This window comes from Sphaeramia orbicularis, chromosome 17 (assembly GCF_902148855.1).
Source record: "Sphaeramia orbicularis chromosome 17, fSphaOr1.1, whole genome shotgun sequence".
In the NCBI taxonomy this organism is placed as follows: Eukaryota; Metazoa; Chordata; class Actinopteri; order Kurtiformes; family Apogonidae; genus Sphaeramia; species Sphaeramia orbicularis.
This window is the reverse complement of record NC_043973.1, coordinates 31,119,191-31,136,498: the sequence shown is the minus strand read 5'-3', so window position 1 is coordinate 31,136,498 and position 17,308 is coordinate 31,119,191. Positions and strand designations below refer to the sequence as shown.

The 17,308-nt window shown below is 37.3% G+C and overlaps 2 protein-coding genes across 2 annotated transcripts in view; both read right to left on the bottom strand.

Moving 5' to 3' along the window:
- stam (signal transducing adaptor molecule (SH3 domain and ITAM motif) 1) lies at positions 1–11,078 on the bottom strand. Its single transcript, XM_030160102.1, has 14 exons — positions 10,667–11,078; positions 8,196–8,280; positions 7,796–7,871; positions 7,579–7,674; positions 6,895–7,041; positions 6,624–6,714; positions 6,191–6,386; positions 5,883–5,977; positions 4,367–4,455; positions 4,069–4,156; positions 3,918–3,972; positions 3,629–3,782; positions 3,392–3,513; positions 1–2,156 (listed from the first exon to the last, which is right to left on the bottom strand). The coding sequence occupies exons 1-14, from the start codon at positions 10,704–10,706 to the stop codon at positions 1,925–1,927; spliced, it is 1,566 nt and encodes a 521-aa protein (XP_030015962.1). The 5' UTR covers positions 10,707–11,078; the 3' UTR covers positions 1–1,924.
- A 2,579-nt stretch (positions 11,079–13,657) lies between these two features.
- Positions 13,658–17,308, bottom strand: part of colec12 (collectin sub-family member 12) — a 59,088-nt gene continuing 55,437 nt past the window's right edge. Inside the window, exons 7-10 of the mRNA XM_030160097.1 lie at positions 17,116–17,258; positions 16,861–16,970; positions 16,580–16,722; positions 13,658–14,714 (exon numbers count right to left, since the gene is read on the bottom strand). Of these exons, the coding sequence (XP_030015957.1) occupies positions 14,695–14,714; positions 16,580–16,722; positions 16,861–16,970; positions 17,116–17,258 (416 nt within the window). The 3' untranslated portion in view covers positions 13,658–14,694. The remainder of the gene's footprint in view (positions 14,715–16,579; positions 16,723–16,860; positions 16,971–17,115; positions 17,259–17,308) is intronic.

Below are 17,308 nucleotides of genomic sequence, written 5' to 3'. Positions count from 1 at the left end.
AGTTTAAAGAAAACAACTTGATGATACCATAATACAAATGTGATTAAACAATGAGCTTCATACTTTATTCACTGAGCGATACAATCTGTGGACACATAGAAGACCCACTGGTGGATTTGGTAGTGATAGGTGTGTTCTGGTGTGAAAATCAACACTACATAAAACTCCTTTACACTGACTTAATGGCCTCCATGTTTTCTTCAGAACAACCTAAAAAGTATGTGATGTCTTGTGGTCAGTTCAGGACTGCAATCTAATATTAAACCAGAACATGATGGGAATAAATCTGAATAGAACACTTAAGCTACGCAGGGTGAACGTAGCCTCACGAAGAAACCGGTAAAGCGATGTCTACAAGTCCTGACTGTGCTGTCCTCTCCTTCAGGTAGAATATGTTTTAGTGTTAACACAGATCTGAGAAAGGACAGGTCAGATGGGGAGGTTGGATCATTTTTCACATTACCATTTGACCCTACAGTACAATAAGCATGTATCAAACACAGAGAGAAAAGTCCAAGTTCTTGAGTGAGCGATTTAAATATACAACTAAGTTAGGCGGAATATCACATACTCCGCTTTTCTCTGAATACATACATCCTGCACTGCTTCTCCGTTTAAAATAGCATAACAATAATCAAAACATAAATTAAAATGCACTACAAAAAACATAGTATTCATTTAAACACAGACTAAAGAGATGCTTTAAAGACACTGGGGGGGGGGGGGGGTTCAGCGAGTTCGCCCCTTAGTAGCCAAGTCTGTGGTACAGGTCTGTTAGTACGGCCCCTGAATGAGGACTGACCCTCGACGTCCACGCCTGAGGATGCACAGCTGCTCACGTCCGAAAGGAGGACTCTGCAGTACGAAGTCTCAGTTACAATGAAGGAAAAGTACCGACTAACGTAAAGCACCCATGCCAAAATAACGCATGTAGGTATTTCTCGTTTTTGTTCTTTTGTCTTTGGCGTTTACACCGTTGACGTTTTTACTCGATTTCGGGACGTGGTGACTGCAGAGTTCACCTTTAAGGCTGTGGAAAACAAAAACCCCAGGAGCTGTTCTAACATACAGCCCATCCATGAGGCCATCGTGTGGCTTCACTACTAATTCGGTACAGTATTTACAAGAGTGATGTGCATGCTTCCTCTTGTTTCTTTTCCCTCCAAAAACAAAAAAAAAAGTGGCTTCAGTCTTCAGTACTTCTAAAAGTTAACAACATATACAGAGTGTAGTAGCCTATTTTCATCCAGTCCTTTTTCTGTTAAAAAGATCATGAAAGTTGACGCCCCCTTTTCCTGCCACTCACTTAGCGCTGCGGGTGTTTATGTGGATGAGAAGGCTGTGGCATACTGTGGATTTCTCTCCATGTTAGAGTGTAAGTAAAGGTAAATCATGACATACTACTGCGGGTGTGTGAACTCACTGGTGCAGCTGTGTTTGTGAGCAGCTCCACTGCCTTTATCCCCTATAACGTTTCTATCTGTTTGTCTGTGTGTGTAGTGTGTATGTAGCTCCAGTGTTAATGTTAAGAACGACCTGAAGGAATGCCTGTGTGTCGTCTTCATACATGATCAAATAGTAGAATTAAAGGAAAAATCCCACACAACAATAGTGTTTAAATGTTAGTCTTTTTTTTTTTTTCTTTTTTAAATGGACTATGCTTTTGTCATGATTAAATCTGAAGAGTATTTTGGAGATCATCAGGTCCAAAGTGTGTAACTGTCTTTACAGGTACGAACTTTGGGGAAGTGTGCCAGATGTCAAAGTTTACCCGATTAGATGAAAATGAGAAATGAGATCATCTGAAGAATTTATAAAACATAATCATTTAAAAAAAATCATTTACAACCACTATTTGATCAGGTCTGGCGTGTGATTTAGTGTGTACGTGTATGCGTGAAGATTACAGTGATTTCAGGGGGCCCTATAGCAAGGCTTTCTCCACGTAAGGGGCCTGTGGGGCGTCTGAGGAAGGTGCTATGCTCTGGCCGGAGGGAGCGCTGTAGTTTGGTATCTGTGTCAGGCCTGCGGGGTTTGTGGCCGGGGCCGGACCAGGGGCACTGGCCGGGTTCTGGTAAGACTGAACGTCTGCCGGGGCCATGCTGCCTGGAGCTGCAGTGTAGACCGGCGGCTGGCCCATGTACATATGAACATCACTACAGCAAAGAGAGAAACATTATTTAATAACACAGGAAGTGGAATCAGAGCTGGTAATTAGATAATGGCAGCACTTAGTGCATGTTTCAAATTAAACCCTGGCAGGGATAACAAGGATTATGTTCTTTTAGCAGCTGCGTGTTTTTAAACATTGAAGTTTCCTCTTTAGTGAGCATAATAGCACCTCACTATTCCAGAACACTGAATGTGTGCACATATAAAAGACAACATTTACACAGCAAATTAAAACCAATATTGCACTGATAGCACTCCTGTTGTATAGATGAAAAGTAGAACTACATGTTTTACATCTTGCAGCTATGTGTCAAAGAAGGTATTTTTTAAGAATCAACCGCACAAATACAGGTTTCCTCCTTCATTCCTTCAACATCCCTTTAAAAGTTCAGTGTTGTGGTGCACAACACTAGCAAACTGTTAGTTGACTCGATTATCCATACAACATACAGAACTGACTGTAAAAAGGCTAGTTGATAAGGCGTTGCATGAATATTATAATAAGAATGCTTTTATATATGAATGAAAAATGTCACTATTGCCGCGTTTCCACTACATGGAACTGGCTCGACTTGGCTCGGCTCGACTCAGGTACCAGGTCCTATTCCTGGAGACCGTTTCCATTATAGGATACTACTGACTTTACAGTACCTGGACATCATAGCGATGCGGCGTATTACTTCCGTGTCATCTGTTCAGAGAGTTGCTGATAAACTCGCTTGTTGCATGTTGTCTCGTCAAGCTCACGATGAATTTTTACGTCTGAACCTCCTTGACAAACCATGGTGTAGTTTTGTGGGCTGTCATCATGTGTATTAACCTACTGTTATATTTACTGTCAACTTCTGCATCTTCTGTAAAACAGTGGGTCACAGAGACGACTCTCTGACCAATCAGTGGTCTGCAGTGCTTATACGTCACATTTTAGTATCTGGTCCCCAGTCCTGGAACCTCAGCGGAGGTGATACCAAAAAACTAGTACCGGGTACCAGATTCCAGGCCCTTTTTCATAATGGAAACGCAAAAAGGCCGAGTCGAGTCGAGCCGAGCCGAGCCGATACCACATAGTGGAAACACGACATATAATCTGAATAATACTGGCAAATCCCATAGATTTTATTATGAAATTGCTACACTCCAATTATCAAAATAGAATAGACTCCTTATATCAAACATTTCAAAATAGTGTGCATGTAAACACAGTCAGTGAGAAACTCACCCAGGAGCTGGTTGACCAGGAATGGGGGTTCCAGCAGGAAGCTGCTCCATAGGAACGGTGTAACCCTGCACCCCAGTGCCACTCATGGCATAGGACCCTGATGCAGGCTGACCGGGGTAGACCTGCGGTCACACCGAACACATATCAGTATGGATATTACATGGGTGATTCAATCTAAAAAGCTACAGAGTGAGCAACAAAAGAGGAGTTAAGAGTGATAAACAGTTCGGAGTTCACCTGTTGTGCTGTGTTAGCAGGTTGTTGCATGTAGTACTGTTGGCTTTGCAGCTTTGCATACATGGCGTAGACTGGATCTTCGTTCATCAGCTTGGCGTACAGAGACAAAGCTTCCATCACCTTCACGTTCAGCTCCGACAGCTCAGAGTGCTTCCTGATAATAGAAAACCACACGCAAATGCAAACACAACGTGCATTAGATCACCTCCATTAAAAACTTGGCACATTCTTGAACTACATACTATGGATCCATGTGATGTTTTACACAGTTTATAAGAGGACACAGTACCTGTCTATATCCTCCAACTTCTGGTCAATGAGGGGTCCCATTTGATTACATGCACCTGAACGGAAAACAATTCTTATTAATTCCACACATCCACATTAATCTCTGTCTATTACTGTTCTACTCACAGTCTTTCATATTAAATAGATTTTACCTTCCAGCTGTAGTAACTCCACACTGTCTGACTGGTTGTCTGTGGGATCTGCACTCTGGATCATCTGCAGTAGTTGATCCATTTTGTCCTAAATGGTTTCAAAGGAGTTGCACATACATAAAAAAGAATCATTTTTATGACTCATGAGGAAAAAAAGATAAACTGACTTCTCTTCAACAGGTATGTTAAGCTCTGATTTCAATGTTCAACATATTTTGTTACATTAGGCAAAAAAAAATCACATTTTAGATGCAATGAATTTGTAATGTAACACTGATGTCTGCACAGTAGAACTTACCTCATCTATATACACAGGTTCTTGCTCTGGCTCTATAGTTTCCACCTGGATGTCCTCACTGAACTGTACTGACTTTTTCTCTGTCTTTACTGTAGATTTCCAAGTAGCAGCAGATGGGGCAAAAAGAAACAAACAACAACGTGACAGTAGCAATCAGTAACAAGTTATTAAGTACAAAACACCAGCACATTAAAGATAAAATCTGCATCCTATTAGAAACTATTATGATCTAGAAATTCCATTTACATAGCTGTAAAGAAATGCTTTGTGCAACATGCTGTAACAGGAAACAGTCACACACAGCACAACAGCAACGGCTATGGTGGGTACCTGTTGGTATGTTTGCTAAGAAAATATATTCTACACAAATTGCAGGATCCAGTCATGCACGGTGAGTGTACTAAGGGACACAAAGTTGTCGAGGCATAAACAAGAAATATGTACTTTTGGATGAAAGAGAGACACATGAGAAATTATGTCCAACAAAGCAGAGCCAGTAATAGAGAAAAACAATATAGTGGAGGGCAAAAGCCTTCCTCAGAGTATGACTGTTCATTGAACATGACAAAACAGCAAACTGTTGATGAAGTGTATTTTCAAATGTTTCAAAACTCCAAAAATGTGGAGATTTACAGTACATAGAGACGACTCAGATACTGTGTGTTATACAGGATTCCTACAGGTTCCTACAAGTTCAATTTAGGGCCTTTTTGAGACATCTTTAAGACTACTTAGAACTGAATTTAAGAGGCCAGCTGAGCCCATAAAAAAAAAAAAAAAAAAAAAAAAGAACTGAATTTAATGCCCATTTAACAGCCACACTGGCAAAAATTTGTGACTCCTAGAATGTAGAAAAACTTTACTCCAACACCTGGGCTGCAAAGATACAGATAATTGGTTCCTAATTTCAGTATAAATTGTCGGGTGGAACTGTGTAGACTAGTGTTACTTTCTTTGCATATGGGACATTTCCCAGATACATTTAAACACAATCCAGTGAACAAATTTATGGCAACATAACTTAAGAGCTACCATATAAAATGTAATACTTTTTAAAGATTTTTTTTAAGGTATAAAATGCAGATTTGTAAATTAAAGACTTTTAAGACCCCGCGGGAACCCTGGTTATATATACACATCAGACATGACACAGCATGGACTAGATAGAAGGAAGCACTAAGGTGTGTTTAACACAGCTGAACCCTTTGCAGCACTAAAGTTAAAGGCATGTAGCAGAAAGAGAGGAAAAATATCAAAGCAGGACAACACGCTTTGTATTATTACTCTGGAAATTATTATTAAAATACTTCTAAATAAAAAATAAAGGATACCTGTACAGAATTTCTTATTGTGCTGCATTCATAACATTGTTTCACTGGCTATTGATTTATGATTTAAAAAAAAAAACAAAACACACACACATGGGATCAATAAGGCAATATTGCTAATGGACTAAATGGGGCTTTGCAGAAGTGGGGATGGCATTAAGCAGATAGAGTGGGCTGTATGTACTCACTCATCTCTGGCTCTGCAGTGAGGTCAGCGGTGACAAAGTTAGAAGGGAACAACCCCACTCCCTGGTATGTTTCCCCTTTCCACCAGTTAGGATCACTGAAAAAAGAACAAGACCATCAGATGTGAACAGAAATGACAAAAAAACACTTCAGCAGGTGAATGTTAATCTCATGAGTGATCCAGGAAGGTTTCATATGAAAAAAATATATGGTTATTTAGTAAATTATGAGTAACGGGACAGTGTATCCAAAACCATGTGTTCGCTGTGCGTATTTACTCATTTATAAGAATGTCTGGTTGGAAATTCACCTATCGTCCAGGATGGTGATGATTTCTCCTGACTTGAAGGTGAGCTCGTTGTCCTCGGCGGCCTCAAAGTCATAGATGGCCCGGACTTTTCTGCCGTCAGACTTGTGAGAGGAGAGCAGGCTGGAGGTGCTTGGGTAAAGGCTCGATAGGGAGGTCTGTGGCTGCTGACGTTGTTCCTTCAGTGACAACTCAATAGCTGCACAACAGTGACAGTTACACGTGACTGTGTGACCACAAAATGCTATTCCAGATTTATACCTTTGCATAAAAAGTGTTGGTGTGTCTATTTTTAAAGACAGTGACTCTGTGAGTAGATCTTTTTCAAAGATGGCTACAGGCTGAATCATGTACTGCCATTAACTGTCTGATAATAAATGATTTTCAGATCAATAAAATCATTACTTGGTGTCAACTTATTGATTTCCATAGTTACCTTTGGCCAAGTCTTCCTCCTCTTTTTTGTTTGTTGAGGTGGAGGGATCCTTTGCTACTAAAGCCGGGCTTGCTTTGGCTTGTTCTGCAGCCTATCAAAAAATAAACATCATCACAGGTTTTTGCAGATGACTAGCAGAAATCAAGTGACTTAAGCAAAAATACATAAAACATTGAAACAAGCAAGCATAAAAGTTAACCCTGTTTGGTTTATCTTGACATAAACTGTTAAAACACACAAATTTTACAGTCACTTTGATTTGTGCACCCACCTGGGACCCCACAGCAGGGAAAGTGACACCCTGCTCACGTAAATTCTTGATCATAGCTGAGATCAGACTGAGCTGGGGATCATTGCGAAAGTCCTCCGCCCACTCCACCATCAGAGCCTTCAGCTTCTCACATACTTTAGGGTGGCCCTGGAGACACAAGAGGAGAAGACGCCTGATGCAGTATGGCCTTATTTCACATTATAAGAAATAATGAATAGGGATGAAAAATATGAAGGAATGAAAACAAAAACAAGTGGTGCCAGGCACAGCAAACCCTGCCCCTCACACATATTGTAGCTTGTTTTGGCATCGATCCAGCTGATGTCATCATGTCTATGCGTGCGCTGATGTCAGCATTACAATTGCCTCTATATATGTGCCAAGTTTGAAGTCAATTGAAACAAAATTGATGTTTTTATAGACATTTGAAATTTCGCCCATTATAACTAAATGGGGAAAAAAAAAGATGTTTAAAAAAAAAAAAAAAAAAAATTAACTTTGGCCTACTTTTTCCAAACTGCAATCATATCTATTCTGGGTCACTGGGAATCTATAAACCCAATTTGGTATAAATTCAGTAAAGAAATTTGCTGCTAGAGTGTTAACAAACAAACAAACAAACAAAGAACATGGACCAAAAACAATAACCTTTGCCTCCCCTTTGGGGGGCAGGATAATGAATACCTTGTTTAAGACATTGCTGACTTCACTTGCAAACTCCCTGGAGCAAACCTCCAAATGGAAAATCTTCCCACAGTTTGAGACACAAGCACCAAGGAGCTGTGAGGACACATGATCACAAAGTATTAACACAGGATAAATTTAGTTATAACACTAGCTCACATCTCAAAAACGGTTTCTAAGTGAGGTCAAATAGCGGTTTATACTGTAGTCTGCTTACAGTCAGTGCCTGCATGGCCACATGGGGGTCCTTGTGGTTCACTCTTCTCATTATAGAGCGGAGACATTCCTTTGGCCTGTAGCATTATGACATTTAAGATTTGTGAAGGTCAATTGAAGGCAAGAAAAACCCAAAAATATGTTACAACTTAAACTGATTTGATCAAATTCATCAAAGAAAAAGAAATTAACAATAAAGTGCTCTGTACAAATAGTTATTTCTGATGTTAACTCACATTAAGGTATCAAATCCTTTCTGTATCAATGACATTTATATAAAGTCGTTATTGTAAATGAGAATCAGTTCTCAACTAACTAACCTGGTTAAATAAAGGTTAAATAAATATAATGGCCGATAAATATATTTGTGTGTCAGGCTTACAATGAGACGGTTAACTAACCCAGTGCGTGACTGTCCTATCTTATCACATATGTCCAGAATGAGGCCCCAGTCCTCAGCTGTGTTCATCTCACTGGTTGCTTTCTCTGCAGGAAAAAAACACAACAGTTAAGAGTGATAGAAAAGTATTTTCCATGGCCTTTTCTGTCATTTGAGGCAAAAAAAAAAAAAAAAAAAAGGTTGGGAGCTTCCTCATTTCCAAAGTTAAAATGTGACTCACAATCTTCAGTCTCCGTCATGAGTTAGAAGTGTTTATTTATTGTCTAAATGCTCTTGAGGAAACACACTGATTGTCAATTATTCAATGATGATCATCAGTATGCTTTATTATTTATTTTTTTCCATTCTTTGTTTATTTGGAAAAGCAAATCATGACAAAACTTCCCTTTTGGGTACATTTCAAAATCCAACAATCAAATGAGAATGAGAGAGTAATCGCTGCTAATCCAAGTTTTTAGTACAATAAAGAACAATTCTAACACGTGGTGGAGAGAGGCTATTCCTGCTTCTTTTTCAACAGTATGCTTTAATGATTTCTGTACAGTATATATATCTACAGTTATTAATACATAAGATCACTGTAGACTTTCCTTGGTGTACATGTGTAAAGACTTTTCACCTCAAGATGCATGGAACCTATGACCCTATAGGGTAGACCTTTTAACTGTCTAATATTTTAATTCACAAGCAAAACTAGATTCATGATGAAAGTTCAACTAAACAGACTAATAATACAACAGCTTTGCAATAAAATACACCTTGAGGAAACTGATATTGTTTCAAAATGTGTTGATTCAAGTGCAAAGCTGCATAAACCAATAATCTGTCATGGCATTTTGGAGGAAGCAAGTTGTTATGTTAATAAATTGTATGGTACATTGAAAAAAATATTTGATAGAAGGGGTAAAGGTGTCAAAACTAATGATAGATTCAAGCAATTCTGTCAGACAATTACTACTTAATCCCATCTTTCTTTAGAACACAGGTGTCAAACACGTGGCCTGGGGCCAAATCCGACCCGCCAAAGGGGTCCAGTCCGGCCCCTGGCATGAATTTGTGAAATGCAAAAATTACACTGAAGATACTAATCATTTTAGTTCAGGTTCCACATTCAGACCAATTTAATCTCAAGTGGGTCAGATCAGTCAAATATTATCATGATAACCTATAAATACTCACAACTCCAACTTTTTCTCTTTGTAAATGTAACCATTTTCATGTCATTTTACTGTATTTACACTAAAACAAACTATCACTTCACAAATAGATAAATAACCTCAACAAATATGCACATTTTGAAATGCCTGAAGTGTAATTCTAACAATATTCTGCCTGTTATTAAATGTTTTGTGTGTTTGTTGAGCCACTGTGATCTATTCGTTGTAATTTACATGTTTAAATGATTAACTGAGACATAATATTGTTAAAATTGCACTTAGTTTTCTTAAGAAATTTCAGTTTGTTCATCTGATTCACTTTATTTTAAAGGATAGCTGGCAGATGTGAACATTTTCGTCGCATAATTTTACTTTTATTGCTCTAAAACACAGAGGAAAGTTTGGAGTTGACATTATTTATATTATTATGTTAGTATTTCACTGGTCCAGCCCACTTCAGATCAAATTAGGCTTAATGTGGCCCCTGAACTAAAACGAGTATGATACCCCTGCTTTAGAAGAAACCAAAGTAAAAATTACCATTGACGCAAGCACTTTAAAGTCACAACATAGCCTTTAAAAGCTTTACTAAATAGGTGTTTACTACACGCTTTGAGGACTATAGTATTGTACTGTGTCGTGTGGGGTGTTTGTATACTTTGTTCACCCCCTGCACACTGTACATGCTAATGAAGTGGTTAACCACTCGACTGAGAACAAAGGGAGGACAGGAAACCCAGAGAGCTTTAGGGTTTCACAGACAACCACATCCTTTTTCACTTCCCCTAACTGTAAAATGTAACCTTATTCAGATGGATAGGTTAGCCAACATACGATGGAACAGTGTACAGCACTGGTGGGGAAGGTGGCTAGCTAGCTACTTCAACTAGCTAATGATACCATCTGTATCCGACGACTATAACCGAAAAACCAACAAGAAGACAGACTGTTACATTGAAATTCAAATATTAAACATTACACAGGTTCCAAATGGCGAAATGTGCTAATATATGGCACAGCTGTGGGATGCTAGCAGTTAGCTTAGATCCCTGTTAGCCATCTCTAGCTCTATGCCTACATCTGAAATAGGGTGAGTTGAGTTAGCCGGGGTTAAAATTCACAACAAACAGAAAAAGAATAGATATTTTAACATGCAGCATGGACTGTAGCATGCTATTTAATCTATCCAGACTGTCAGACAGACATTTACCATCAGCCACACTGGCCCACAGGCTAACAGTGAAACACAAACAAAGCTTTCTGATGCTAATTCGGTTAGCCTGAACAGAAGTAGCCTCCAGTTCTGACTACTCACCAACATCTTGGTCAAAGGGGTTGGTCGTGAAGAGAGGCATTGCTGGTGTCTCGAAGACGACAAAAATTCTCCTTCCCCTATTGTTGTCTTTCCCTCTGTGTTTTATTTCATACGATATAAATGCATAGTAGCGTCAACTTTCCAAATGTCAGATACTGTTGGCTGGTTCTATTCTACACAGTCACTGCTTCGCCAGACGGCAACAAGCGGGGCATTCTGGGTAACACAAGCAGGCTGTCCTGTCTAAAATAAACTGCTTACATTAACTAGAACCTCACAGTCACAGACACACAGCCCTACAGTCTTCTGCTAGTATTCTACACAAGAAAACCTTCAACTACAGGCGTCAAATTGTCCTTTCCATTAAAAAAAAAAAAATAACATGTCATCGTCAGGTGATGCTGATCACGTGACATTATCCCATCGCGATGACACAACCAGTGGGTCATCAGTCCACGGGGAGCGTCACAAGTAAAAAAAAAAAAAAAGTTAAATAAATAAATAAAATAGAGCGTCACAACTTATTTACAGCTGGATGTTTTCATGGGACCTTATTCATCCATATTGTAATCGGTCTGATACGTGAATTCTATTCTATTCTATTCTATTCTATTCTATTCTATTCTATTCTATTCTGTGCTAAATACTCACACTGAGCACTTATTTGCTGTTAAGATTATTTTAATACGATAATCTATATAATAATAATAATAATAATAATAATAATAATAATAATAATAATAATAATAATATTGAAATGAAATGATAATAATGTGAAATATGTGTTGTGTGAGTTTCAGTACTAGCGATTTAATTTTATTGGTTTGACTATTTTATGTGAAACAGTAGTTTACAGTTTCATGCATTGGACATTTTCTAAAATGCAATGACAAATGAAATCTGTGATTGTTACATTTACTTGAACCATTATTTAACTGACAAATATGAGCTTGTGTGAGTTTTCAGGTGAGGGAGTCATAACTGGGCATGAAAGGGGAATCTCAAAAGTTTTGCCAGTCATGTAGGAATGAGTTTCTGTTCATCACTTTGTACTAAACTTCATTAGAGACTTGCCAGTCAGTTAAAAAATGTTATTTTTCCAAGCAAAAGTGGAATAAGTCAGAATGAACAAAAAATAATGTTGCAAAAGTGGAACAAGTAGTGTCCTCACTTCCCAAATGATTAAAAAGTCTAGTAAAAAGGGAAGGTGATGGAACACAGTGTTACAAATAGTTTTGCATGTGTAAAAGCATCAAAATCTAAATGATCCTAATTCAGAAATACAATTACATTGGTCAGTGCCAATACTGTAACTATACTATACTATACTATACTATACTATACTATACTATACTATACTATACTATACTATAACTTCAAAATGTAAAATGTAACTGACACATCCAAAAAACCCTGACCATCAGTTAATACATTTTAAGTTTATACACAGGATGTATTTAACTCCCAGGAAATGTCACGCTATGAAAATTATTCCACCTCCTAAGTGTGACTTATGTACTCTAAATACTGTAGGATCATTTATACATATGTATGGGAGTGTCCTGAGGTGTATGATTTCTGGAAGCAAATCTCTGTCACTTTGAGTGTTATGTTGGAGATTAATATCCCATTATCACCATCTTTACTTCTGCTTAATGATGATTCTACCTTAGAACTTTCTCTTCAGCAGAGGCGTATGTTATGAGCTGCCCTCACTGGAGCCAAGAAAACACTGGCATTGAGATGGCAGCCGCCTCATACTTTATCACAGCAACAATGGATCAATTATTTTCTAGATATAGTTACGATGGAGGTCAGTGGCCCGGATGCATGCAGCCAGTGGAAAAATGCTTAGTATGTGGGATGGTGTTTATATTATGGTTAAAGAAAGAGTGCAAGTCAATGACTTTCCTGATCACTATTCTGTTTGTGTCTGTAAATTGTATTTTCTTTCATCAATATACATGTATTTGTTTTTATTGGTTGGTTTTCGTGTTTTGAGATCCGGGTTGGGTTGGTATGGGGGTCACCATTGGCTCTAGGGGGGTGGGTTTGTACTTTCTGTGTCACAAAGTCTTATATCATAAAATGTGAATTTCTTTCTTTTTCTTTTGTATAGTATTTCTGAGATGCACAATGAAAATACATTAAAAAACGATCAAAAAAAAAATATATATATATATATGCAAAAGGTAACGAGCAGCTTGTTTTATTAGATAAAATGTGTATTACTCATATTTCATTTAAGTAAGACTATGGGCATGTCACATTCGTTAAAGCTATAGTTTAGAGAGTATTTTTGTACACTGAAAAGAACTGTAGCTTTTGTGAGTCACACTATTAGATATGGTGTCAAAATAATACTCATATTGTTTTCTGTAAGTTTTTTCTCTGGTTGTAAATTTTGTCTTTACTCTGAATCCTATGTAATTTACGTTACAAAATAGTTAGACCCTCAAAAGTCATCAAAAACAATGGTTATGCAATCAAGTATTAACTCCTGTGTGTATCATGTGACTAAAACAGACAGAAAAGAAAACATGGAATCCCTAAAAGCACTGTTTTTGGCAGTACAGTGCCATAGCTACTGATGTAAGAACTGAAGTGATTTTGGTTATTATCAAGAAAACATGGAAAATGACTAAATATCAGCTCTGAAATTAAACTACTACGAGCTGTTTTTGTTATCATTATATTTGACCAAGCAAATGTACCTTTAGTTGTACCAGGCATTAAAATGAACAAGAAATTGAAGAAAGCAAGGGTGGTCTAATAATTTTTTCCACAACTGTATATGAGCCTGACTTAAGTTGTGAAGCAGCTACAACTTTTCTTTTGTTCTTCAGGTTTCATGGGAAGAAACTTTTTTTTTTTTTTTTTCAAATCTTAGGAAACGTTTAATGATATGGTGTTAGTGTATTGAACACGAATTTTTATTCAATTTAAAAAAAAAAAAAAAAGAAAGAAAGAAATCATGGACACACACGAACACACAGTTTCTTCCTCATTTTATTGTGATAAGTGTTCTGGGCTGATCCATAACCTGGCAATTTAAGTGACAAATAATGAACGCTGAACCGGAATACAAGCTGCTCTTCAGTCCATACGCATTAATTAAATCAGTCAGTAATATCAACTGATTATGCAAATTATAAACACGTAACATATTTCACATACTCTATTTGGCATAATGAATAAATCAACATATGATGGTTACCTAACAAAGAAATTACATACTGTATATTTAATGTGCGCCTCATAGTGACGGTCTAAAGTCTAAAAATAGGGTCCTTTATAAAACAGCAGCATGGCTTTCACTACTTTAAAACAGTTTCAGAAAGTCAAATTTAAACTTGCTTTATTTCTATTTGCTTGAGTTGCAGTCATTTGCTGAGGGTAAGTGCTCTTGTAACTATTTCTCTTTAGCTTACTTCTAATCACAGTTGTCTTTCTGTGGATGATTTAGTGAAAAATAGTTGATTGTGCCCCAGACAGTACGAACTGCAGCGACCCTGATAACAGATCCAGACCGGGGCCTTTGCTGCATCTCTCACATAAAACGTAAAATGCCAAATAACACATTATCAACAACATGATCCTCGTGTATAGATTTTTTTTTCTAAGTGTAAAAATTGAAAAGTTAATCATTAATGGCACAAAATGAGAATCAATCCCAAGCAATAATGTGTCTTTTGTGAACAATTATTTACAGATACACATGTACAACAGTGGCTGCACCAGTTAATGACTTAAAGCCTAAGTTAATGCCTACATTCTCGCATTTCCTTCAATACAACACACTCCATCAAGGCACTAGTGGGCTGAGTCTGTGCAGGTTCGTCTTTCGCACCATTCTGGTCTGTAAAGTGCCTTTTAAGACGAATATCAGTCCTAGTCTTGTGATGCTAGGCCCAGCTGACTTCAGAGTCGTCCAGTAATCTAGAACTCCTCCGCGTGTCCTTCACCTCCTCCCATGACGTCCTCTTCAACAGTTCCTCAACGACAGCTCATACTGTCACAGAATGATGCTATAAAACTGGAACAGTCACTGCAAAAAGGAAGCAAAAATATGTAAGATGTGGTTTACACAAAGGCCAAAAAGTGAGATACAACCCATAAAGACCCAAACAGCCACCGAGGACCAAAACCATCTACTGATCTAAACTGTTTAATACCTGATGATCCACTCATCCTATCAATACATGGAAATAATTAGTGTAAATACAGTTTATCATCTTTTCATGGTCATCACATATGACCCATTTGGACATTCAGAGGCTCTGTAGTTACCGTGGAAACACTATGATTTTCTACAACATTGATCCACCAGTAAAACCCATGGAATTTCATAGATGACAATGGATGGAGACACTTTGTATATGTTATGTTAATGATATATTTTGCTGAAAAAGACACTTTTTCTTCTGATATAATAACTGCGGTGGCCCAGAGGGACAAACAACCCCAAAAAAATTATACACTATACAACAAAAAAAGAGAACAGCCCAAAAAATGATCCACTATAAGAAAAAAAGAGAACAGCCCAAAAAATGATCCACTATAAGATAAAAAAGAGAACAGCCCAAAAAATTATCCACTATAAGATAAAAAAGAGAACAGCCCAAAAAATGATCCACTATAAGATAAAAAAGAGAACAGCCCAAAAAATGATCCACTATAAGAAAAAAAGAGAACAGCCCAAAAAATGATCCACTATAAGATAAAAAAGAGAACAGCCCAAAAAATTATCCACTATAGATAAAAAAGAGAACAGCCCAAAAAATGATCCACTATAAGAAAAAAAGGGAACAGCCCAAAAAATTATCCACTATAAGATAAAAAAGAGAACAGCCCAAAAAATTATCCACTATACGAAAAAAAGAGAACAGCCCAAAAATGTATCCACTATAAGAAAAAAAACATCATCCACCTTTTCAATTAAAGGGGGTGCTGTTTACCCAAAAGGTCTCTTGCTTTAAAATTAAGGCCACCAGAAAAAATAAAAGCATAGGCTGAAAATGTTTAAGGCCTTCAGCTAATGTGGCTGATGCTAATGAAGTAACCTACTGGAAGTGGAGGTCAGTGCGCTAAAAATAAGTTATTTAATAATATATAGTGGATAATTTTTGGGCTATTGTCTTTTTTTCTTATAGTGGATAATTTTTTGGCTGTTCTCTTTTTTTTTCTTATAGTGGATAATTTTTTGGGTTGTCTTTTTTTTCTTATAGTGGATAATTTTTTGGGCTGTTCTCTTTTTTTTCTTATAGTGGATAATTTTTTGGGCTGTTCTCTTTTTTTTCTTATAGCAGATAATTTTTCGAGCTGTTATCTTTTTTTTCTTATAGTGGATAATTTTTTGGGTTGTTGCCTTTTTTTCTTACAGTGGATAATTTTTTGAGCTGTTGTCTTTTTTTTCTCATAGTGGATAATTTTTTGAGCTGTTGTCTTTTTTTTCTTATTGTGGATAATGTTTTGGGCAGTTGCACCTCTGGGCCACCGTAAATAATCCTCAACTTTAATCTGAGATTTAATGAACATCTACAAGATCAGTGAATTAGAAGAAAATACCTAATTTATACTGTGAAAACACAAAATACAGAGGATAATATTATAATACATGGAGGAAAAATAATTTAAGAAAAGTTAAATATAGAGAAAAAACTATTTTGGAACAGCCACACAAGCGGCATTGGGTCTTTATGGGTTAAACTTAAAGTCAAAATTAGTCTGATCTAGTCTAAGACGCTACATTGGAAAAAGAAAAACACTTGTATTAGATCAATTTACAACATGAACTAACCATGACAATATAACATATACAGTAAAGAATATACCAGCCTTATCCATTGTATCCATCAATGCATCAAATATAAGATATCATGCATGTAGGTCTGACATATAAAAAGTACAGACCATCAGCAGCACGTTCACAGATGAAGCCGATCCTGTCAGTGCAATAGAAATCATTCCAGTTGGCATTATGAATGAGGCCAGCACAGTCCTCGCCGTCTTCATGCCCATGGGTCCAGTTGTCAGGTTGACCAGGCTTCCACTTCCTGTTACCAGCCGAACAGATAATGTGTGTCAATGTTCAAGCATCAAACAAAATATTAAAGCAGAACTTATGTCAAACTTATTCTGTACATCCATTTCAAAACATGTTATATTTTTTATAAATTGTCTGATTAACTCACTTGAAAACTGGCATGGTGCCATCCACCCACTTCCAGACGTTTTCCTCTTCTCTGTCAGTGAGACCCAGCCAAAAATATCCCTTCTCTGCAATCGCATTTCTCACAAATTGCTAAGGACAGAGGAGAATCAGATAGTTATCTCTAAATAGCTGCAGTTATTGATTTTAAATCTGTTTAACAGTTCTGTTTCATTACTTGAAGTCAGTAAACTAAAATAAAGCATAAAAGTCACTGTTTTGGTCTGATTTCATTTACCTGTTCCTCATTGTCGTTGATAATGAGCATATGTGAAGAAATGTTGGTGCAAAACTTGTAGGACTCATCAAAATTCAGTCTCTGGGAACCGGAGGAGAAGTAATAACAGCTATTTCCAAACCTCCTGAACTCAGCAGGGCAACCTACAACGGATCATTTAATGAAAGTTATAATAGGAATGGATAAACAGTAC